We start from the raw sequence: 25,079 nt of genomic DNA, 5'->3' as shown, positions 1-25,079 counted from the left end.
TATACCTAACACAATACTATTGAAATAAAATCAAAGGATCAAATAAACCAATGACCCATATGAACATAATACTGTATACCATAAACACTTCAATATATTTGCAAAACTACACCTTTGTTAGGGTAATGTGCATGCATGCATCGATTTACACAGACATTACTGGAGTTAGGCTCTGCTTGCACTGTACTGAGGGGCACTAGAAGTCTGAAATGACTTCAAAGATGAGCTTTCAAGCTGAAAATGCAATTGTCAATCTGATCAATAGGTGGAAGTGTCATTATAACATATTTAGACCAATCTGTTGGTTGTGTGTATCAATATTGTGTGTTTGTGAGAGTCAGTGTCCTTTGCAAAGACACCAACTCCTCCAACCCAAGAGCAGGTATGTTTCAGTCAGAGCCCTTAATATCCATTAGAGGATGGAGACTTTGCAGTGATCACAGGCGGGCGTGTCTCATGCTACAGAGGTGAAAGTGAAGGTTCGATCTGAGACATGTCAGCCAGATGTTCTCTGATTGGTTTCTAAAACTCTGTCTTTTCATCTCTTTGGGTTTTCATACGTTCCAAGCAGAGCCCAACCAGGAAGTGGAAGCGCTTGTTTTCTATTCTTTGATCAATATTCAGAATTACACTGCAATCACATATAGGTACAGTTCTGGGGAGGAGGGAGAGGAAGCGGGGGGGGGGGGGGGAGGGGTGGGGAGGAGGGGGGAGGGGTGGTGGTGGTTAAGGGAGGCTCACCTCACTGGTTCAGTGACAATATAAATTCAACATTTACTATGATTCTTTCAAGAAAACTGCAAAACAAATTACATAAATAAATAGCTCCATGCTTAACTGTCCTCTAAAATACTTGATAAATGAGAACATAAATGTAAAAAACGAACAGGTAGTTTATATTTGCAGAGTAAAAACTGCAAAGAAACAATCAAATGTAAGCCATGTTTCTCATGTTTGACAGCCCCACCCAGACTACAAAACAACCACTCACCAGCAGAGGGCGCTGTGGATCAGACCGTGACGAAACAGCCTGACCATGTGACAACCTTAACAGGCTTGCCCCAAATGTGTACTTCCACTCTTCCTTTTAATAATCCCTAATCTAGATTTTGAGTGGAGGCATTTCAACACCACAAGCTTTTCCTATCCTGTCATGTCCAATTGGAGATTACATTGAGGTGAGGTGGAGGGATGCCTTTTTAGAGCAGTGGAACAGCGGTCCTTTAAGCCTGGTAGGACAGTTGGTCAACTCTGTCGAATGAGCTTTTAAACTTTATGATGAACAGAGTATTGTCAACTCGTCACTGAATGTCGCAAAAACACAGTTACAAAGAAAGGATGAGAAGATAAAATAAAATGGATTCCCCCATGTTATATAAAACAATATTGTACGTTATCTTACAAAACTCTAAGACTTTGTCCACAGTGATAAAACAGTGTACAACAAAAGACAACATTGCAGGTTACAGTGTCATATACATACAAATGCTCAGGAACATCCTAAAAAGCCATCCGTACACGCCACTCTCACATCACATGGTTTAGCAAGATTGAAGAATGACAAGCAACAACATTGTGAAATGATACTCTTTTTTTTTAAATATACTTAAACGTCTAACTACTATTTGTAACCATTATTTAGTTGTTCCTTGGCCTCTCATCCTTAGTTGCCAAAGAAGTATAAGAGAAGGCCTTGATTGAATTTTCAACAACAACAGAAAGCATCCAGTTCTCTGAACACCTGTTTCCTAGTGGGGAATGATCTAGCATGACTGGATTAGTTACAGCTACGTGAAAGGTTCCAATACTTTCCTCTACGGTATCCAGACATATCACAGCAAAGATTGCCAAATGAACGTAACAACACATTTTTTGTAGGTGCCCTGCAGAGTGCAATGTATAGAGATAGATGCGATAATTTACCAAATCACCTGCATTGAACTTGATACACTATTGAAACCACTGAAACAAATCTAACCACAGAAGACCATGCAAACAGCAATTATATTCAACACAATCCAAATAAATGTATTTCCAATAAACATTTTTTGTAACCATCATAGATCTCTTCTTTAAAATAGACTCAAAGGCTCAGTCAATGCAGGCAATGTTGTACAATCCCCAAATGATTCCTTCCCAGATTAATCTAGTTATCATGTAGCAATTTTATTGATTTGATTTAACCTGATATTAACTAAAGGGAGAGGCAACTATTTAAGGGAAAATATCCAAATAACAATCAGCCATTTGCCAATAATGACGGCAGAAATGATACCTTTTAAAAAGATGAGCTGTGCACTTGGGTTTGAACTAACTGGTCGTTCCAACGCCTGGCGCAGAACATCTGGGTAGACACCCCTCCCAATGAGGGCTGGACTCTATTTCAATTCTCCTTTCAGTTCACCTCAGAAGAACATAAGTTCACAGAATATTTTCTTCATATTCTACGGGATGCTGTGTTGATACAGCTGTGGACAGGGGTAATCAAGAGTGCAGATCGCTGAAAGATAAAGAGGGTGGTGGTGGTGGTGGTGGGGGGGGGGAGATGCCCCTACACCCCTTCCTCTAAAATGACACCCTGATGAGCTAGCTAACTATATTGCCTCTATGTGTTCCAGAGAATTCTTTCTCACTGCTGAGACTTCAGGCTGCTCGTTCCTGGGTAAAGTCAGGTTTCCAGAGAGACCACCAGCTGATATGTATGTCTATATGCCTACTCATTGATATAGATATATTGTTATCTACTATCCTTGTATTTGATATATCATATGTTTTTCTTCCTTTAGAAGTCTCTATTTACAATACAAATAAATCTATTGATACTAGCAGCATTCACAACATAAGATTCTGACTGTCAAACAACACAAAAAAACATTTATACTGGTTTTGATAGTTCTATAAACTAATTCAATTTATTTTCTTCCCTCTAGTGTTTATATGTATTTATCTATAGTCACAGATCTACTACAAGTGCAAGTGACCAAAAAAAGGTTTCTTTCAGAACATAAACTTGAAACACAACCACACCTATCATTGGTCGGAGTGATATACTGTAGATGATGCTAAATTCATTGGACTTGATGAAATCCAATCCACCTATACAAAATATACACATAAAAAAATAAATAACATGAGTCCAAATTCCAACTATTGCACATTCCTTTCAAGATGCACTTTTCACACATTTTAAATTCTAATTTGTTAACAGTTCATTCATGGTCAGGGACATGCCAGCGTTGGCTAGCATCTTGGCTAGACTAGGGGATATCCAAATCCCATGTTTAGATTCTACTGCATAGAATTCAATATATAACACATGGAGAGAGTGTTTCCTACCTCTGAAACCTCTTTCCATTCCAGCACTTGTACTATATCTCTTCTCCGTTATGGATAGTACCCTACAGGTGATCTGCGGCAACTTTAACTGTCAACTATATTTCTGCTGGTTTGTGGTTTTCAAGAAAACAATGTGTACCGCCTTTACTAGTATAGGGATGAGTGAACTGAACATCAATCAGTCATCTGTAAAGTTACTCTCCAGCTACAGCCGTGACCATATTTATACTCCATTTAAACGGAACTTTTATCACAATTTAACTGATAATTTAAACTCTCATTTGATTTGTTAAACAAAACGTTTATATGGCACATATAACATCTAGATTTGGCAAAACAACATATATATATATATATATTCTGAGTGATAATCTATTAAATAATATAGATCTATTGGATAAATATGTATAATCTTTGTCTATACAAATAACAATTAGAATTTAGTTTACTAGATGGAAAAATAATATGTTCATTTCATGAACTGATGAATAGTTATTAAATCACGTGTTGCACAGTGGAGGACAGTGCAGGTGCAGTTCTCCTCAAGGTTACAGTGACAGTTACCATAGTGATAGGAGTCTAAGCCATCCAAAAGAATTTTCAGACAACCCCTTTTTGAAAGAGGGAGGTCATTTCTCCACTAGAAGCATTTAGTAAGTCACAAAAATACTGAACACTCATACTGAACAAGGTGTCAGAGCTTGTCCACTTTATACAGTGTGATCCACACAGAGGTCACACAGAGGTCACACGGAGGTCAAGTGTGGCTGGCGTTCAACAGTGATGATGTCACTGCCCATACTCCCTGGCCCTGCCTCTCACTATGACAACCACTAAAGTTAAGAAACACTCTTTTCACAGTTTAGCGACGTGTCTATACCTACAAACCAAGCTAGCCTTGTTCTTTTGGCACTAAGAGTGGCTGGGGGATGAGGGGAACAGCCACTTACAAGAGGGATGGAGGACGGCATCCGTCAAAACATCAAAGTGAAGGACAAAGGGTAGCCTAGTGACCTCAAGGACACAGGGGCGGGAAGGTGACAGAGGGTTAGGATGTCAGGGGTCAAAGTTCGTGGAGCATGATCTGTGTTGTCATGGAGACCTTTTTCACCGCTTCTCTTCTTCCTCCTCTTCTGGTGAACCTCCGGACCGCCCCGGGACCAGAAACACAACAGAAACACCTCGTCTCTCAAACACTGACCTGGACGTGGCAGTCTCTCTGAGGATGATGATGATGATGATAATGGTCAATCTCAACACACACCGGACAGGGTTTGTTTCAGAGTGCTCCATTCTCCTGCATGGACGCCTGGTAAAGGTGGCACTATACGTTCCAGCACTTACCATCCATCCCTTTCCCCCTCCCTCCCTCCCTTCATCCATCCATCCAGCTCAGTACAGCTCAGTTTAGACTAATGGAGGGCTGCTCTGTGTTGACACAGGTACGTAGCTCTCGAGGACTCGCCCCTCTATAACCTACACATGCTCACACACACATCCACACACCAGCACCAGCAGTCTACAGATTCATCTGAGCAGTCTGGTAGGAGTCTGCTAGGTCAATATATATTTGATCTGGCTGGTGGAGAATAAGGTGTGTGAATAAGACATACGATAAAGTGCATGTGTGTGTGTGTGTGTGTGTGTGTGTGTATTAATGGCGAAGCTGATAATGAAGCTGGCCATGGAGTGTCTGGATGTGAGATGAAACTCGTACATGAACAAATGAAAATGAGAGGATGTACTGGGTGAGGTGTGTGTGTGCGTGGGTGGGGGAGGGGGGGGCAGCTGATTTCTCAAGAGTAGATGGTGATGACCTCACGGCCTCCACCGCGCACCAGGAGGACCCGGTTGAGACCCTCTGTCAGGACCTCCAGGAACTCCATATCTGAGAGGGAAAGGGGTAAGGGAAACGCATGGACACGTGCTGAAAGTTTCCATATAGAATCATGTGATTGAGGTCAAAGGTCTATCAAGCAGGAAGTCAAAGGTCTATCAGGCAGGAAGTCAAAGGTCTATCAGGCAGGAAGTCAAAGGTCTATCAGGCAGGAAGTCAAAGGTCTATCAGGCAGGAAGTCAAAGGTCTATCAGACAGGAAGTCAAAGGTCTATCAGGCAGGAAGTCAAAGGTCTATCAGGCAGGAAGTCAAAGGTCTATCAGGCAGGAAGTCAAAGGTCTATCAGGCAGGAAGTCAAAGGTCTATCAGGCAGGAAAGACAACAACAAAACGAGTCTGAGTAGAGCTGTTGGCTGTGATATGGGAGAGCACGCCTGTGCCTTCTCCTCACAGTGACAGAGACCAATACTTTAGAGCCACAAGGACCTGACTGGAACCACGTCACCTTAAACAAAGTCCCCCCCCATCCTCCCTGCTGCCCCCCACCTGGGAGCTGAACCTGCAGGAGGGTAGGTCTCCAGGAAGAGCCAGCTCACCAGTGGACCAGAACACCAATCATGGGCCAAGGATACAGTTCTCGTCTCCCGTGCGGTTCTTGGGTGGGCCGGGCATGTTGAGCAGCACCAGCTTGGCATCCTGGGACTTCTTCAGGATGGCACCGTTCAGCCGCAGCGCTGTGTGCATGCGCCTCACGTTGGACTGGTTGCTAGGGGGACGGAGAAAGACGGGTTAGTCAACTGCAGCATGACATACAGGTTCCGGGGTTTATATTTCAGCTGTACTGTACATGTAAACATCAATGCTAGAAGTAGAATATTGGTAGAATATTATTGATTTTCACCGACTGTGAAGATCAATTCACAGAGAATACATTTTCTTCAGTCACTCTCATATGTGGACTTCAAACTTGACATTGACTCATAAAACAAGATACAATGTTATGTCTCCATGTACAGAATTAAAGTCTTGTAGGCACGGGTCTCATGATAATCTGAAGTACTCACAGGTTCTCCCATTCTCTGCAGCATGGCCAGGAGAGAGAACAACAAGGTGAGGAAGGGTCACACAGAGGTCAAACACAGAGGTCAAACACAGAGGTCAAACACAGAGGTCAAACACAGAGGTCAAACAGAGAGGTAGGGCCAAAATCTACTGGAGCAAAATTGATCAACATCAGAGAAGAACCCCCCCCGTTATTACTCAGAACAGAGAGGGATGAGGAGGACGGTCTCCAAATAAACCATTTCATCATTTTCCCCGGAGAGGACCTGGTCTTATCAATTAAGATTACGTCAACAAAATCAGACCCTGTCCTGTCACCACTGACATTTCAAAGCTATTGGAACTGCTTTGTCCGCTACTCTGGGTAAATAAAACCCCTCCTGCTCTCCTCCAGCCTGCTGTGTTCATCTGAGTCAGTCCTTTGGACTCACGGCTTCATGTTGAAGATGTCCTTGATGCCCTCGGGCGTGGCTGCCCCTGCCGGCTTGGCAGGCTCGCCGTCAGACTTCTCCGTCCAGGTCATCTGGACCTGCGTGCCAGGAGTCAGGGTGCTCTCGGTGGTGGGGGTCAGGGGGGAGGCAGGGGTGACCGGGCTGGCCGGGGTGGTGGTGTCATGGATGAGCTGGACCTTTGAGGGGGGGGACACAGGGACAGAGGCCGACTGAGAGACGGGCAGGAGAGGGGGGGGGGGGGGCAGTACATGTGGACAAGGAAGGAACCACAGAAGAGGTGGAACCCCAGATAAGGTTGAGGTGGAACCGCAGAGCAGAGGAGATGGTACAACAAGAACATGAGGAGCAGGAACGGGATGACACAGAGAGCAATAATGTGTGAAGGTGAGAGAGGAAGGAGAGAGAGAGCTGTTACTGGAAGTCTCAGGTGCGTCAGCCAGCCAGTCAGTCAGCCAGTCAGCCTGTTGAGAGTCTTTTTCAATGAACAGCAGCAGAGATGGCAAAAGTGCACACATCCTTTACTCAAGTAGAAGTACAGATACTCATGTTTAAAAAGACTGTGGTAAAAGTTGAAGTACTGACACTACACTTTTGTGGGCTCTGACATGTGATTAAGTAAAAAGTAGTCATTACTACTACCTGTTTTAGTGTCACGTTGGAAATAACAACATAACAGTGTAATAACGGCATAATAACAGTGTATTAACAGTATAACAACAGTGTAATAACAGTGTAACAACAACATAATAACAGTATAATAGCCGGGAAAGGAAAAAGGCGCACAATGACAACAAATAATATTGATCATGCCACTGAATACAGATTAAAACTAAAGTATCGAGCCTGGTTTGAAAATGTAATAAATAGAAAGTACAGATATTTGTGTAAAAAATGTATGGAGTGAAAGTAAAAAGTTGTCAGAAGATGTAAAGTACTGATACCAGAGAAATCAACTCCAGTAACTTAAAGTACTTAAGTAAAGTACAAAAGTAGTTGTAGTAACGTTCTGCAACTCAAGTATGCTAAAAAAGGAAGCTCTCCAGGTGTGTGTATGTCTGTGTGTGGATGGCTGTGTGTGTGTGGCTGGGTGTGTGTGTGAGGGCGCCTCCTACCTCCTCCTCAGGTTTCTCCTCTTTGCTGCCCCCTGGCTGCTCCTCCGGCACGCTGAGCTGGGTCGTCACGGCGACAGGGTTCTTACGACGGATTGACCCACGGGACGAGTCTGCGATACTCTGGATCTGAGGAGCGAGGAGGGGGTCAGAAACTCAGTCCAGCCATGAACATACGATGCAGGAACTGGGGGGGGGTCTTTGGCTGGTAGGTGGTGCTCTGGGTGGTGTGTGTGCCTGACAGGCAGCAGGGGAGGGGGTTGCAGGGGTCTACCTCTCTCTCCCGCTCCGTCTTGGTCAGGTTGATCTGCTTGAGGATCTGCGAGCGTTGCTCCATCACCAGGGTCTTCTCGTAAGTGTAGGCTGAGATGTCGCTGTCATGCTGGCAGAGATCACACACACACACAGGGTTGGAGCACACACACACACCACAACGTACACATTGGGCTGGTACACACAAACCACAACACACACGGCGAGCAACTACATGAACCACAACACACACTAGGCTTGTTCACACACAAACAACAACACACACTCAGCTAGTTTACACGCAGGCCCAAGAGACAAAGACAAACACACAGCCCACTTACCATTTCGACCACCTCGACCTGGGCGTCGATGCGGAGGTGGTACAGGAAGGTGGTCAGGTCTTTCTTCATCTGGATACTGTTGTCATCCAACTGGGCCACGGTGAAGATGCGCATCTTACACTTCCTCCACACCTGAGGAGAGAGACATCAAGTCAGGTTTATCACATCCACTGTCTGTGGTCATTGGTCGTTTGGGGCGTGTATAAGACGGTAGGGGGGTGAAGCAGGGAGGGTGGGGCGGGCGAGGAGGGTGGGGAGTGGAGGGCGGGGCCTACCTTGTGCTGGCGCAGAAGGAAGGGAAGCAGCATCAGCATGCCTCCGTCGTGGACGATCCACCAGACATCGATGTGACCCTCGGTGAAGCGCTCGCCGTTGGACGGGAACGCTGCAATGTTCTTAGGCACCAGCAGAGCCAGGCTGGCCGCTGTGGTCTCCCTAACCAACTCTACAACACACACACACACACACATCTGGGATTGACACTCTTATACAAGGATAGGAATGACACTTTTGGGGTTTGTCCTTAAGGCCAGTCCAGCCCAGCTTAGCCCAGCCCAGCCAGAGTGGACTCACCAATGAAGTTCCTCCAGTCCTGGTTCTCCTCATTCTGTTTCCAGTTGCGAGGCCAGCTGACCAGCACACAGTTGTGCATGAGTCCTCCCAGGCCGCTGGCCTGGAGCAGATGGGAGGTGGCGTCCCGCAGGTTGGATGACACAGTCACCTGGGAGAAGCCCTTCACCTTTTCTGTCTCCATCATCTTACGCAGGGCCTGTGAAGGAGGGGGAGGGGGGAGAGACAGGAAGAGAGAGACAGGAAGAGAGAGACAGGAAGTGGGAGAGAGTAAGAAACAGAAAAAGAGAAGGAGAGAGAAAATGAGAAAACTTCAGAATGTCCAAGCCTGTAAGCTCTAGTATTGGGTATATAGCATAGGGGGACCTGTGTGTGTGTGATTCCCTACCTGCTCAGCTTTCTGGGCCTGTGGGTGGTTCTCCAGGTAGGTGCCCTGCATGGCAGTGCCCACAATGGTGAGGCCCTTGCCAGCCTTCAGCTGGTTGGTCAGGGACAGCAGGCGTGGCTGCTCCACGTTCTGCTCCGCGTCAGTGCTCACCAGAACCAACAGCTGTGGTCTGGGGAGGAGGGGGGAGACGGAAGGAGGAGAGAGATCCAGAGAGGTTGATGGGGAAAGGATAGATGGGAGAGGAGAAGGACACGTGAACGTTAAAAAAAGAGAGAGGGACTTTAAAGAAGAAAATATAAACAGCCCACAAATACTACCCAAACAGGATAAAGTATGACAATGGTAAAGTTAAAAACAGCCTCATTCTCCAGAAAGTAGTTCAGTAGTTCAGACACCATCCTCTGGAGAGAGCCATGTGTGTGTGTGTGAGCGTGTGTGTGTGTGTGTGTGTGTGTGAGTGTGTGTGAGTAAGCGTGTGTGTCTACCTCCAGTTCTTTGTGTGTGGAGGCCCCTCCTCCAGCCTCATCAGGGCGTAGCGCGCAGCACTCAGAGACAGCCCACGGATCCCATCACCCCACTCTTTCTCTGCCCTGAAACACAGGGCATCCACATCCACATAACACAGGGCATCCACATCCACATAACACAGGGCATCCACATCCATAACACAGGGCATCCACACATCCATAACACAGGGCATCCACATCCACATAACACAGGGCATCCACATCCATAACACAGGGCATCCACATCCATAACACAGGGCATCCACACATCCATAACACAGGGCATCCACATCCACATAACACAGGGCATCCACATCCATAACACAGGGCATCCACATCCATAACACAGGGCATCCACACACCCATAACACAGGGCATCCACACCCATAACACAGGGCATCCACACACCCATAACACAGGGCATCCACACCCATAACACAGGGCATCCACATCCACATAACACAGGGCATCCACATCCCCATAACACAGGGCATCCACATCCACATAACACAGGGCATCCACATCCACATAACACAGGGCATCCACATCCACATAACACAGGGCATCCACACCCACATAACACAGGGCATCCACATCCACATAACACAGGGCATCCATACACAAAACACAGGTAACACCACATCTTGAAGCTCTGGTGGTTTGTGACTTCATCTAGGTTGACAAGACAGCAGACAAGCATGTAAACCTGAACTGTCCTCAAGATGGATGATGTTTTTCACCCATTCTCCATCGCCTCCATCTCTCTCTCCCTCTCTCTCCATCTCTCTCTCTCTATATATTTTCTTTCTCCATCTCTCTCTTTCTCCCCATCTCTCACTCTCTCTCTCTCTCTATGTGTTTTTTTTTCTCTTGCTCCCCATCTATCTCTCTTTTTCTCCATCTCTCTCTCTCTCTGTCTCTCTCTCTCTCTCTCTCTCTCTCTCTCTCTCTCTGTCTCTCTCTCTCTCTCTCACACACACACACACACACAGAAAATCCAATCCGTCCCAGGGGTCGTGCTTTACTCACCCGGCGAACTCGATATACTTGTAGATACAGCCAGCGATCACCATGGCAATAATGGCGTAGTACCAGGAGCAGATGAACATGAGGGAGAGACACAAGCTCATCCCCAGGAAAGACAGAGCCCTGCAGGGGGAGACAGAGAGCCAATTACACACACACACACACACACACACACACACACATACACATAAACACACACAGTAGTGTTTCTGAACTGACCAGTGGTAGAACTTGAAGCGAGGTCTCCAGTTAGGGGTCCTCAGAAGGGTCTGCAGGGCACAGGCCAGGTTCACAAACATGTAGCACATCAAGAAGAACCTGAGAGCAGAGAGGAATACACACACACATAACGCACAGTTAGCAGCTCATGAATCGCAGGGTGGAGTTTGAACAGAGAGCCAACAGTCGTCAGCACTCCACCAGCTCCATCAACTCCACCAGCTGACTCAACTCCTCCTTCAACAACATGGATGAGTGAGCCGGTGCTGCAGGTGTGTGGTGGCACAGTAACCCGGTCACTCACAGAGCGTGGGCAGAGCTGCTGTGTGGGGGCCGTGAGGGGGCCGTGAGGGGGCCATGAGGGGGCCATGAGGGGGCAGTGAGGGGGCCGTGAGGGGGCCGAGAGGGGGCCGTTAGGGGGCCGTGAAGGGGCAGTGTGGGGGCCGTGAGGGGGCAGTGAGGGGGCCGTGAGGGAGCCGTGAGGGGGCCATGAGGGGGCAGTGAGGGGGGCCGTGAGGAGGCAGTGAGGGGTTCGTGAGGTGGCAGTTAAGGGGGCCGTGAGGGGGCCGTGAGGGGGCAGTGAGGGGGCCGTGTGGAGGCCGTGTGGGGGCCGTGAGGGGGCCGTGAGGGGGCAGTGAGGGGGGCCGTGAGGGGGCCGTGAGGGGGCCGTGAGGGGGGCCGTGTGGAGGCCGTGAGGGGGCCTTGAAAGGGGCCGTGAGGGGCCTCACATGGAGAGGATGGGGGCCACGGCGTCCAGGGAGGCGATCAGGATGCCGATCTCACAGATACACGCTGTCAGCAGCAGAGCCCACGTGGGCTCCCCGTTCGCCTTGCCGTGGCCAAAGATCTGGAGACACACACACACGCACGTATAACACACACACACACATCAGTCAGGGATATGCACGTCGGTTGTACACAATTGGCTAAGCAGTGTGATTGACAGGTGGACTGACCCGTAGGGCGGGCACGATGCCGTCCCGGGAGATGGCTTGCAGAAGACGTGGAGCGCCAGTCAAACTCTGAAGCCCCGCCCCACAGGTGGAGAAGAAGGAGCCAATCACAATCACCCACGGTGAGGGCCAGGCAAGTGTACCAATCACCAGGTTCCCATTCACCCCCTCTCCAAACCTGGGAAAGATAGACAGGTAACACAGCCAATCAGAACACCAGAAATGTGATATCCCTGCAGCCCTTTGTGAGAGAGGTCACATAGTTGACAATGTAGTCTCAATTGATGTTTCCAGTTGACATGCCTACTGATGTTTTATGCTGTACAAGAAGTATGAAGTATCTAGACATGGCACATTGTTTATGGTGCAATGTGTGTGGTGTGCAATGTGTGTTGAAGCAGAGTGACATACTTGTCTCTGAGCACCACACCGTCAATGCAGGCTCCAAACAGAAACACGCTGGACATGTCTGAGAGAACGAGGTCAGGAACACGACACAGACACAAGCACCCCCTGTTCATCTGTCACACACTCATGTTCCTCTGGCTGTGGCAGAAGAGCTACATTCCTGTCTGTGGTAGAACATGGATGTTCCTCTGGCTGTGAGCTACATTCCTGTCTGTGGTAGAACATGGATTTTCCTCTGCTTGCATCTGCCTTGTGGGGATCCTGACAGGCAACACAGAATCGCCAGACACCCAAATCTGATGGAGGGAAATTGGTCAATTGGAAGCTAAGTTTGCCGTTTTACTCACAAAGCTGTGCTTTCATGAGCATTTGCCGGGGGATAGTCCCTGAAGCAGCGCTTCAACACCATGTACAAAATACTAACACGCATCCACGATTCTAGATCACGGTCAATTGTTCTTCCATCACAACCAGTTTGTAGTCTGTAGATGGCCTCTGGACTAGCTCCCTGCAGTAGCATGCTAGGTCCCCCAGAGGGCGCTGTGGAAGGATACAAACTAAGGAGGTGGTGGTGATGGCACAGATGGTACCGACGGGGATGGATTTCTGTGCATCACGCAGGTCCCCAGACCGGTTAGAACCAGCCATGATCCCTTGAACAGAGGGAGAGACCAAAACAGCGGGGAGAGAGAAGGAGAGAGAAAAATAGTCAGTCACATTATCCACATACACAAACAAAGAGAAAAATATTCCATTACAGTCTTTCAGCCACATACAAAGACGCAGAAATAGTCAGTCATTCTCCACCCCTCTCCCTCTCCCTCTCCCTCTCCCTCTCACTCTCACTCTCTCTCCATCTCTCTCCCACACACACACTCACACACACACCTGTGACGGAGGGGAAGTAGATCCCGACCAGCAGGGTGAAGAAGCTGGAGATGTCAGCCAGGACGTAGCGGTTGGAGTTGGTTAAGGGGTCGTCTACAGACTCCACAGACTCCATGCCCAGCTTGGCCACCAGGGCACCCTTCTCAAGGTAGTTCCCAAACAGGTTCTCTGATGAGAGTCAGGAGAGGAGATCAGAGGCTTGTGGATGACTTGTATACGTGTATTTTGTGTGTGTGTGCGTGTGTGTGCGTGTCGTCTCACCACTGAGGATTCCGCTGGTCACTCCGGGGATTCCCTGGATCGTGGTCACGTTGTTGGCAGCAAAGTAAGCATCACAGGTGGCGTTGAGGAGCGGCGAATCACAGAACATCTTCCAGAGCTGAGTGGTGACGGTGCCGTTAGCCACCTCCACCGTCTTGGCACACACATCAAAGTTCTTCCACACCAGAGTCCGGTTCCCCAGGATACACACACTGGAGAGGGGCGGGGTTAACACAGCTGTCACTCAGGAGCTCATGAATGAAAGAATGAATGAATAAAACCTTTATTGCCCCGAGGGGAATTTTTTCGGCACCAAGAGCTTGAAACAGATACATTCAATACATTCATCATCTGGTGCGTTGAGTGTGCGTGTGATTCTGTGTGTATGATTGTGATTGTGTGTGCACGTGTGTGATTCTGTGTGTGTGTGTGTGCTAGCTTGGCCCTCACGGGAAGTCGGGTGGGTCGATGGCGGTCTTGATGACCCCAGCGTAGACGGCGATGATGGACAGGATGACGCAGGCGAGGAAGAGCAGAGCCAGCTTGTTGACGTACTTGACCCCCACGAACACCACCAGGGCCATGAAGCTGAGCACGATGGTGCCGTACACACGCATGTTGTTGAGCAGGGCCGCCTCCGCCTCGGGCCCCTCAAGACCCTCCATCTTAAAGATGGCCGCCTGGGGCAGGATATAGGTCTGGAGGAGAGAGGAGGGTGGAGACGGGAGGAAAGAGAGAGACAGGGAAAGAGGGAGAAAAGGAGAGGGAAAAGGAGAGCGTGGGAGAGAGAGAGAGAAAGAGAAAGGGAGAGAAAGAGAGAGAGAGAGAGAGAGAGAGAGAGGGGAGGCAGGAGGAGGACAACCATTACATGACAGTAGTATTACGCCTCTTCAAACGAAGACTGAAGTAACAAACCCATTTTCCTCTCATTAGATCAAGTCAAGCATGGGATTAATATTCTAAATGGATTGCCCACTATTCTTCATATCAAGGGTTCATCTAAAAATAGAAGCACCCATTAGGAGATCATAAAAACACTAAGTGGCCAATCAATGCCTGTCACATGCCGTGTCCTTGTTCATCTTTTTACGTAACTGTGGAGAGGGTCAGTTATGCCAACACAGCTCCACTTGAGAAGAAGTTGGGTCCAAGTTGATACGGCCTCATCCAACACTGTTTACTACAGCTATAACTGGGAAAAACCTTGTTTTCTCTATCATAGAGACAACAGTAACATACCCGAATACTAATGGAGGCAGTTGTGCGTTTACGGTGTGACCTGTAAAAGATCTCTCTCCTCTGCCCAAGCATCGGCAGACAGCATTGAACTGCTCGCTTTCTGGTGTTGAAGCCGGCTGAGGTCATGTTTCTGTTTGGCTTCCTGACAGGCTTGGTTAGATTGCTGGTTTGTTTGGAGATACACTGAGTGTTAGATGCAGCGTAATGTAGCGAGCTGGTGGTGGTGTAAGAAGAAGCCCTCCCTCTTGTGTCAAATGGTCATGTTTCCTGAAATAGCAGTGTTTTGTGTTCGCGGAATGTGTGTAAGGATAAACCACTTTCAAATCAGGCTTCCGTCTCTCTCTCTGTTTCTCTACTGCCTTTTCAATTTACATATTTCTATCCCCTCTGCGCCCCTGTCGTCTTCCTCCTCCCTAATCCCTAATTCTTAAGATCCTGTACCCCGCTCTCTCTCTCTCTCTCTCTCTCTCTCTCTCTCTCTCTCTCTCTCTCTCTCTCTCTCTCTCTCTCTCTCTCTCTCTCTCTCTCTCTCTCTCTCTCTCTCTCTCTCTCTGTCTCTCTCTCTGTCTCTCTGTCTCTGTCTCTGTCTCTCTCTCTCTCTGTCTCTCTCTCTGTCTCTCTGTCTCTGTCTCTGTCTCTCTCTCTCTCTGTCTCTCTCTCTGTCTCTCTGTCTCTGTCTCTGTCTCTCTCTCTCTCTGTCTCTCTCTCTGTCTCTCTGTCTCTGTCTCTCTGTCTCTCTGTCTCTCTGTCTCTCTGTCTCTCTGTCTCTCTCTCTCTCAGGAGAGGTTTTCCCCAGTAGACAGGCAGCAGTCCACCTCGCCCAGCTGACCCAGAAGACAGTTCCACACCAGCCAAGGCAGCGTCCAGATCCAGACATGGTCGACAGCACCACGGCAACACAGCACTTAAAACCAAACGCTCTTAGCCAATGGCATGATCTCTCCCTAATGCCAAATTTACATAATTACCCAGAGCTCTATGCAGCAAGAGGACCGACAGAGGAGAAAGCAGTGTAGAGAAAGAAGGGGAGGAAGAAAGAGGGCAGACTGAGATGAAAGATCTTTATGTTTCATCTAGAATTGATGAGAATTCAGCTGAAATAATAGACAGATGGAGAAAATAGCTTCAAAGCTGAACTGGGGAGAAAGAGAAGACAGTGAGAGGGGGAGACAGAGCAGACAAAACACACAGGGATTACAAGAGACAAAGAGGAGGAATTGCAAGATGAATATGGAGCGAGGTGTAGCGGGAAAGAGACAAGGAGGGAGCGATAAATTAAGAAGAAGAGGGAGGGAGAGAGTGAGAGTGACAGGGAGAGAAGTGAAGAGCGAGAGAAAGAACCACCTGCCACAGAGAGACAGTGAGCGGTGTCTCACCAGTGAGATCTCGATGCAGCCCAGGATGTACATGGCTCCAGCGAAGGTGGTCCCCAGGTAGAAACAGATGCCCACAGCACCACCAAACTCAGGGCCCAGCGAGCGAGAGATCATGTAGTAGGATCCTCCAGCTACACACACAAACAAGCCCACATACACATATACAACAGCACACACACACACCGACACAAGAATACATGAATTACTAACATTGATGTTGTAATCAAATTCACATTTCATTTTGATGGCCCTTTTAACAGGGGCGTCACAGCGACCCACAGGTGTCAATAGATGACAAGGAAATGATACTGATGCTGCTGCTGGGGATATATTGACAGGCGTAAAACACATGATGTCAAACACAAACACTGAAAAGGAATGGTTAACTATGCCCAGCCAGGCACAACGATGGCAGCACTGTGCCAACACAGTCTCACCCACCTGGAACCACTCCGTTGGTAGCGATGGCACTCATAGAGATTGCAGTCAGCATGGTCTGCAGAGAGAGAGAGAGAGAGAGAGAGAGAGAGAGAGAGAGAGAGAGAGAGAGAGAGAGAGAGAGAGAGAGAGAGAGAGAGAGAGAGAGAGAGAGAGAGAGAGAGAGAGGAGAGAGAGAGAGAGAGAGAGAGAGAGAGAGAGAGAGAGAGAGAGAGAGAGAGAGAGAGAGAGAGAGAGAGAGAGAGAGAGAGAGAGAGAGAGAGAGAGAGAGAGAGAGAGAGAGAGAGAGAGAGAGAGATCACAGAGTTGGTTTAAATTGATATTATGACATACTCAACCTTTTATTTAACACTTTATGACACAATACTGAATGAATGACATTTGCATTTGACACTGAGTGTTGTGTTGAGCGTGGATGTTCCATCCTCAGACAGAACATCTGCAGGGTTCTCCAGTCAGGGGAAGAAACCCTGGACAGAGGGAACTTAAGGACAACAGGGAACTGACATCTGTGCACACAAGTTCTGAGGGTAATTGACACAGATGCAAAATGACACACACTCAACAAACACACAAGCACACTCACACAAGCACATGATTCATATCTGCAGGTTAGGGAAACACCAATACAAGCTGTCAAAAGCTTTCAACGACTCACAGTCACCCAGACTGACTGTGACAGGTCACAGGACCCCATGACCCTGCCAGCCCTGTCTGTCTGTCTGTCTGTCTGTCTGTCTGTCTGTCTGTCTGTCTGTCTGTCTGTCTGTCTGTCTGTCTGCCGTCTGTCTGTCTGCCTGTCTGTCTGTCTGTCTGTCTGCCTGTCTGCCGTCTGCTGTTTGTCTGCCTGTCTGCCTGTCTTCCTGTCTGTCTGTCTGTCTGTCTGTCTGTCTGTCTGTCTGTCTGTCTGTCTGTCTGTCTGCCTGTCTGCCGTCTGCCGTCTGTCTGCCTGTCTGCCGTCTGTCAGTCTGTCTGCCTGTCTGCCTGTCTGTCTGCCTGCATGCTGGTCAGTCAGCCATCTGCCATCTGTCTGCCTGCATTGTTGCCTGTCTGTGTGTGTTGGTGTGTACGTGTGTGTACAAGGGGTACGTGTGGGAATGTGTGTGTGTGTGTGTCTGTGTGGGAATAGCTGGATGTAATGGTTCTGTATTAGTCAGTAATGTGGTCCTAATAAGCCAGGTCTCTCCTTAGGGAGCAGATAAGACAGTAATTGTTAAAGTGTTTTATCTGATGGGGACAGCCACAGAGGTAGCTGGAGACAGAGTGAGTCACTATGATGCTGCAGCCAAGAACACACACACACACACTACTGTTTGAATCCTGACAATACTTGATTGACTATCAATCAACTCTCTAACAACGCATTACAAAAGACAGCTGACAGACAGCTAGACAGAAACACACACAGAGAGACAAACTGACACATGGAGAGACAGAGAGACAAACTGACAGGCTGACGTACAGAGACAGACAAACTGACAGGCTGACGTACAGAGACAGACAAACTGACAGGCTGACAAACAGAGACAGACAAACTGACAGGCTGACGTACAGAGACAGACAAACTGACAGGCTGACGTACAGAGACCGACAAACTGACAGGCTGACATACAGAGACAGACAAGCTGACGTACAGGGAGACTAACTGACAGAAGGAAGAGAGAGAGGAAGGACAGAGACAGAATAACCGACAGATACACCGACAAAGAAAAAGAGAGGAAGAGAGCCAAAGGTAGAGAGACAGATAGAAGGAGAGGGGACGAGAGATACAGCGGAAGAGAGGGATGATTGGGGGGGTGAGTGTTTCTGTGTCACCCCGTTTAGTCACTCCGCCTCCCTTCTCCCCAGCGGAGTCACATGACCCTCGGGGCGTCACAACACAGTGTGACATTAACCGACACTATGAATCAACATCCAGAAATAGCACCTCGGCCGTCTGACCAATGGGATGGCTCCCAGGGTTCAGAGACAGAAGCTGGCCACAGACTGAACTGTGATTGGTCCGATTAGCCATTGTCAAAACCAATGGTGTTCAAATCAGGGGCCGGGGGTGGTGCCGTTTCACTGCTGATTTTAAACCCTCATCCTGATTGGTTGACTGATTGATAGATGAGTGTCACTGATTGACCAGGGCCTATACTAGGATTGCCCTGGGTCTAGTTCTAGTCACCTTTGGGTTTGTCAGCAGTTTGTTTAACAGAGAAATCTTACCCTGTTGCTCTCATGTACCTCTCACCAAACAGATGGAGGGCTTATTCAGCCTGTCTTCTGCTGCGAAGGCCTGGGCAGTTCAGAAGCTGTCCAGGTGGAGCAGCTCTTGGCCCACAGTTTGAGCTCCGATTAAACTGAAGCCCTTCAGGGGGACAGACACTCATCAAGTCAGTGGACAGCTGTCTGTCTTTCAGATGACTGTAGGACAGTGAGGCAGGTCTGTCTGTCTGCATATCTGCCTTCCTGCCATCTTGCCTGTCTGCCTGCCAGCCTGTTTAGCTGTCGGCCTGCCTGTCTAGCTGTCTGTCTGACTGACTAACTCTTTGCCTATCTACTTGTCTGTCTGTCTGTCTGTCTGTCTGTCTTTCTGTCTGTCTGTCTGTCTGTCTGTCTGTCTGTCTGTCTGTCTGTCTGTCTGTCTGGGAACCTGCTTGCCTGCCTTTTAGTCTGCCGGATCAAACAGCCAAACAACTGATTTTCATTAGCGTGCCTTTAAAGCCTCCTCACTTCCCTTCCCCTCGGCGGCCATGTTGTTTTGGTGGCGCGCTGTAGCCCTGTGATAATGACCCCTGGACAACCTTGCCGAGGAGGATGTGATTGGCTCTGACGGGAGCACAGGATACACCCTGAACTCAGGGAGAACACACACAGTTTCCATTACATAAACGTACTACATCTCCTCTCCTATACACATAGCACATTCATATCCTTATACAAAGATATGGCATTTGAACGTCAGTGGTCCGCGAAACTAGAGGAGAGGTTCTGCTTGTATAATCCCATAAACACAAAGACATTTCTCAGATTAGCTAAATTGATCACTACAGGTCTATGACCCTGTTAGCGTAGACTCTGGGATCTGTAGTTTAGGAGAATTTGTAGTGTAGGATTAGTGTCAACTGTCTAGGTGTAGGAGACCCGCCTATGCAATTTCCAGGCGAGGGTGGCAGTCACATGATAAATCAAGGGGAAAGCACACCCTTTTTTTTTACAGCAACAGATGATGTCATCACATGGGAAGAAGAAGAACTGTCAAATCACCATCTGTTCCTCATCTGACTGAACAACAAGCATTCCAGTACTGCATCCTTGTCAGCCGGGACGGCTCTGTAATAAGAATATGACTAGCTAAATAAATAAAGGTTGTGTTTGTGCTCCAGACGCTGTCACGCTTCTCTTTCTCCTTCTCCTTCTCTCTCCCTCTTTTTCTAATTGTCCTCTTATTTGTCCTTTTCCTTCTCACTTTCCTTCTTCTTCCTCCTCTCCTCCCTTCCCCTCTCACACTTCCTATCCATCTGTTCTCCTCTTTCTTCCACTCCCTCTCCCTCCGGTGGGGTCCATCATATCGTGGGGCATTGGAATGTCAGATGCTTGCTGTGAAGTTTGGAAAGATTGAATGTTTTTTTTTTATTTATTTATTTATTTTTTGCCATGTGGTATTTGAAAAAAAGTAACAACAGCTTGACAGTTTTTTTGGTTTTGTTTAAAAAAACTTGTTTGCTGTATGTGTGGAAAAAAAGTTTCTAAAAGGTCAAAAAATAAAAATTAAAAAAAAGTTTCTAAAGGTTGAAATTTATTTTGGGGAAAGTACGTTCGCAAAAACACTTTTCGAAAGGTTAAAAAAATTATGAAAACATTTCACTATAATTTTTTTGAAAGATTGAAAAAAACATTGAAAAAACCTTGGAAAGCTTGAATGTTTTTTTGTTTGGTTTTCTTTTAAAAAAACCTTGTTGTCATGTGTGTGGAAACAAAAGGTAAAACAAATAACATAAAAATCATACAATACATTTAGATTTGGGAAAAAAACTTTCAAAAACTTTCAAAAGGTTTAAAATGTTTTTGCATCATTGATGCAGACTATACTGTACTCTATTGTACTCTGCTCCGCTTTAATCTACTCTGTTTTAGGTTTCTCTGTTCTCACCTCTCCTCCTTTTGTCATCTCTGGGTAAGATGGAGGACGGACACTCCCCTCCTCTCCTCACCCCTCCCATCCTCCTCCTCTCCTCACTCCTCACATCCTCCTCCTCCACTCACTCCTCCATCCTCCTCCTCTCCTCACTCCTCTATCCTCCCCCTCTTCTCACTCCTCCCATGCTCCTCCTCCACTCACTCCTCCCATCCTCCCCCTCTCCTCACTCCTCCCATCCTCCCCCTCTCCTCACTCCTCCATCCTCCTCCTCTCCTCACTCCTCCATCCTCCTCCTCCACTCACTCCTCCCATCCTCCTCCTCTCCTCACTCCTCCCATCCTCCTCCTCTCCTCACTCCTCCATCCTCCTCCTCCACTCACTCCTCCCATCCTCCTCCTCTCCTCACTCCTCCATCCTCCTCCTCCACTCACTCCTCCCATCCTCCCCCTCTCCTCACTCCTCCCATCCCCTCCTCTCCTCACTCCTCCATCCTCCTCCTCTCCTCACTCCTCCATCCTCCTCCTCTCCTCACTCCTCCATCCTCCTCCTCTCCTCACCCCTCCCATCCTCCTCCTCTCCTCACTCCTCCCATCCTCCCCCTCTCCTCACTCCTCCCATCCTCCCCCTCTCCTAACCCCTCCCATCCTCCTCCTCTCCTCACTCCTCCCATCCTCCCCCTCTCCTCACTCCTCCCATCCTCCCCCTCTCCTAACCCCTCCCATCCTCCTCCTCTCCTCACTCCTCCATCCTCCCCCTCTCCTCACTCCTCCATCCTCCCCCTCTCCTCACTCCTCCATCCTCCCCCTCTCCTCACCCCTCCCATCCTCCTCCTCTCCTCACCCCTCCCATCCTCCCCCTCTCCTCACTCCTCCATCCTCCTCCTCTCCTCACTCTTCCCATCCTCACTCCTCCCATCCCATCCAGTAATGAAAAAACTGATAATTGCCCAGAAAATAAAGGCTCATTTTACTCTGGTGACAGGAAAGCATTCATTATCCTAGCTAAAAATACACACACACACACACACTTGACTCTATAATTTAAGTGTTTAATTTTAACATCTATTCTATCTACATCTATCTAACATCATTAACGTCTTCAATGTGCAGATAATTTACGGACTCGATTACTAGGCTATACTAGAGCCAGGAGATGTGATGTCATTGAGGCTAATAAATCCCTGGCTCTTCTGCGGACAACCCTCCACACACACACACACATCCTCTTGGTGGTGTGAGATGCAGAATGTTTTAGGTTGTGTTATGTAAGGTGTACGGGGCTCAGCAGGAGAGAAGAAGAGATGCACCAACCCTTCAGCCCATCACCCCAGGGCTCAGCACTGAGCAGTGTGACCGATCGTGTGTGTGTGTGTGTGTGTGAGCTTTTTCCATTATAAGTTAGTGCGAAAAAACACAGCAATGTGTGTCTGTACTTATGTGTGTGTATCTGGAAGAGAAGGAGAGGGAGAGAGAGAGACAGTCAGGGTGTGTGTGTGTACTCCCCTTGCTCTCACTCCTTGTGATTTCTAACTATGCTTTGATCTCAGAAGGTTTGCACTTTAGTGCACTTATAGTATGGTAGGACACGATTTGCATGGATATTAAATACAGTGAACACAATAGCATGTTTGTTTGAATAAATGTAGCACATTAGGATGTCTATTAAAGTAGGGTGAAGACATTCTGTACAATCAATGGGGAGGAAAATAACAGCAATCGAAGAAACTAGCATTTTCTAATTGGCTCGGTATTTCTTGTGCTATATTGTTAGTAAACCCCTCCGTATGAACAGACTTGGATGTTCTGTCACAGATTAACACGATTGGGAAGCACAGTGCATGAGTGTGTTTCTGTGCGTGAGGATTGTGGGTGTCGTTCTATTATTATCTCTGCAACAGAAAAATCTAGGTTGCTAAAACACGCAGAGGCGTGCAAGCACACACTCAAGCACACACTCAAGCACATCTACGCACACACACCCCAACAAAGACATGAAGCACATCACAACAATGTAGTACGTATAACACACATATCTCCCTACACAGACACACACACACATAAACAACACAAACACACATCAGAAGCGGTACACATACCATCTTCTACATCGTGCTATGAACAGCTCTATGTCTACGGTGGCTCCTGAAGCAGAGACTGATGCATTCTCAAAGCACTGAGGGCCCGAAGAAGCCACGCTTGCTACTGACAGGAAGTGACATGTCTTCAATAGCATGGCGTCTACTGGGAGAGGTGAGTGCAGCTCTCCAATCAGTCGACAAAGAACAACACTCACACTCACATACACACACACACGCACGCACGCACACACACACTGAGAGACACGACAACAGCCACTAAGGACATGTTCTCAGACAAGACCATGTCAAACCTGGTCAAACACCATCACGGTGTATCACCTCCTAGCTAGCTGACACCCTACCGGGCGGATGTGTGGTTGTGTGTGTGTGTGTGGTCAGGGTTAAGGTTACTTTGGAACAATGGAACAATTTGGAACAATTTATACACCCTTTTGGAACATTGCCCCTCGGAGATCTGAGCCTGTGGGTTTAAAACTGGGAATGTGTTTGGACCAGGAAGCAGTGGTGGGGTTGTGTCTGTCTCAAAGTGTCCTGGAGGGGACACGCCGAGGTGTAGGCCGTCGGGGCGACTCACGGTGGAGCAGCAGATGAAGACGATGATGAAGGAGCCGATGACCCCTCCGATCCCCACCATCCAGGTCATCCTGAGGAACAGGATCACGCCGAAGATGTTCTGGATGCAGGGCAGGTACACGCCCATTAGAGTGCCCAGCTGGGGAGCCTGGGAGGAGGGAGACGAGGAAGATGGAGAGAGGTGGAGAGGTGGGGGAGAGAGAGAGAGAGAGAGAGAGAGAGAGAGAGAGAGAGAGAGAGAGAGAGAGAGAGAGAGAGAGAGAGAGAGAGAGAGAGAGAAAGAGAGGGCGACAGAAGGACAGAAGGAGTAGTTACCTTTATGACTGTCACCTGTCTGATTGCGTTATGTACTGTAAGTGTTCTTTCAGCACCTACGCTTCAACGAGAAATAAACACAGACCAGGAAAGAGACAGCGAGTGAGAAAGAGAGAAAGATTTTAACACTTTTCCGTGTGTTAGTTAAGAAAACGGCAAGTTGTGAAAGAGGTGAGAGAAAAGATGATAACGTTCCCCTCCTTTCTTCACTCCTTCCCTCATGAAGGAGTTGTGGTTCTGGGGCTGGTTCTGGGGCTGGTTCTGGGGCTAGTTCTGGTTCTGGGGCTGGTTCTGGTTCTGGGGCTGGTTCTGGGGCTGGTTCTGGGGCTGGTTCTGGATCTGGGGCTGGTGCTGTTCTGGACCCCAGTGTCCTCATCTCAGCTGGCCTTCCAAGTTGCTTGTATGGAACACATTCAATTACCAATCCTACCTAGCTACAAAGCTGTGCTGAGGGCCCCAGAAAGATTAATGGAAGGTTTCACCTCCTGAAGGTTTTTGGGGGAAGGGAAGTGTGTGCTCCTAAGAGAGAGGGTGTGTGTGTGTGTGTGCTTGTGTGTGTGTGCTTGTGTGTAGTGTACCTAATGGTGTGTACTAAAGTTGAAGGACACCCCAGTTGACCTGATTGTGTAATGGACACGTTCATTTCTTGCTCAAGGACGACTCAGCCAATAGAAGGTAATAGCACCGATATCCATTCTCCTAAGTGATGGAGCAGACCTGATGTGTCACATCAGAGGATAATGGGCACAGCAGTTGTTCAGTCCAGTTCCAATGCTGCATGGCCAAATCCAGTAACACAAATCAGGAGAAAAATGTTCAAGCAAAAAGTGAAACAATCGAGTAAGGCTACAGTGAAACAACTGGCCAAATCCAGTAACACAAATCAGGAGAAAAATGTTCAAGTAAAAAGTGAAACAATCGAGTAAGGTTACAGTGAAACAATCCATTTATGTAAACAAGGTATGACTACATTTGTGTTGCTTAGAATGCTGTGAAATCAATAATATTTCCATGCTTGAGTTGGAATCAAAGATAAATAAGGACCATGATAATTCAGCCAGCTCTCACATCGACAGAACAAGGCAAGGACGTGTGAGCAGCTACTGCTGAAGCTCTCACACCTAACCACTCGGGTGTGACAAACTATGTTTTTATACTTGTAGGTCTAATACTACATACTCACGTGATCCACGGATGGTGTCACAGCTGAGGTAGCAAATCATTGGGCTGTTTGTTCTGTTTAAACCAGTGGAGTGGCCGTCAAATCAAATCTAATGCTCTTACAATACAAAACAATACATATTTGA

The 25,079-nt window shown here is 47.8% G+C and overlaps 1 protein-coding gene across 1 annotated transcript in view; it reads right to left on the bottom strand.

Annotated features, from left to right (window-relative positions):
* Nucleotides 1-4,996: 4,996 nt before the first annotated feature.
* The window catches only part of slc12a5a (solute carrier family 12 member 5a), a 41,545-nt gene continuing 21,462 nt past the window's right edge, over nucleotides 4,997-25,079 (bottom strand). The window contains exons 4-26 of the mRNA XM_047025443.1: nucleotides 23,459-23,605; nucleotides 16,664-16,718; nucleotides 16,223-16,353; nucleotides 14,058-14,305; nucleotides 13,608-13,819; nucleotides 13,347-13,514; nucleotides 13,013-13,111; nucleotides 12,462-12,519; nucleotides 12,054-12,228; nucleotides 11,826-11,944; nucleotides 11,098-11,196; nucleotides 10,882-11,001; nucleotides 9,832-9,936; nucleotides 9,347-9,515; nucleotides 8,962-9,157; nucleotides 8,664-8,833; nucleotides 8,389-8,520; nucleotides 8,070-8,177; nucleotides 7,799-7,924; nucleotides 6,666-6,862; nucleotides 6,237-6,251; nucleotides 5,805-5,938; nucleotides 4,997-5,224 (exon numbers count right to left, since the gene is read on the bottom strand). Coding sequence (XP_046881399.1) covers nucleotides 5,133-5,224; nucleotides 5,805-5,938; nucleotides 6,237-6,251; nucleotides 6,666-6,862; nucleotides 7,799-7,924; nucleotides 8,070-8,177; nucleotides 8,389-8,520; nucleotides 8,664-8,833; nucleotides 8,962-9,157; nucleotides 9,347-9,515; nucleotides 9,832-9,936; nucleotides 10,882-11,001; nucleotides 11,098-11,196; nucleotides 11,826-11,944; nucleotides 12,054-12,228; nucleotides 12,462-12,519; nucleotides 13,013-13,111; nucleotides 13,347-13,514; nucleotides 13,608-13,819; nucleotides 14,058-14,305; nucleotides 16,223-16,353; nucleotides 16,664-16,718; nucleotides 23,459-23,605 — 3,075 coding nt within the window. The 3' untranslated portion in view covers nucleotides 4,997-5,132. The remainder of the gene's footprint in view (nucleotides 5,225-5,804; nucleotides 5,939-6,236; nucleotides 6,252-6,665; nucleotides 6,863-7,798; nucleotides 7,925-8,069; nucleotides 8,178-8,388; nucleotides 8,521-8,663; nucleotides 8,834-8,961; nucleotides 9,158-9,346; nucleotides 9,516-9,831; nucleotides 9,937-10,881; nucleotides 11,002-11,097; nucleotides 11,197-11,825; nucleotides 11,945-12,053; nucleotides 12,229-12,461; nucleotides 12,520-13,012; nucleotides 13,112-13,346; nucleotides 13,515-13,607; nucleotides 13,820-14,057; nucleotides 14,306-16,222; nucleotides 16,354-16,663; nucleotides 16,719-23,458; nucleotides 23,606-25,079) is intronic.

Source organism: Hypomesus transpacificus, chromosome 9 (genome assembly GCF_021917145.1).
Source record: "Hypomesus transpacificus isolate Combined female chromosome 9, fHypTra1, whole genome shotgun sequence".
NCBI lineage: Eukaryota > Metazoa > Chordata > Actinopteri > Osmeriformes > Osmeridae > Hypomesus > Hypomesus transpacificus.
Note: the sequence above shows the minus strand (reverse complement) of the source record. Positions and strands in the feature narration are given on the sequence as shown.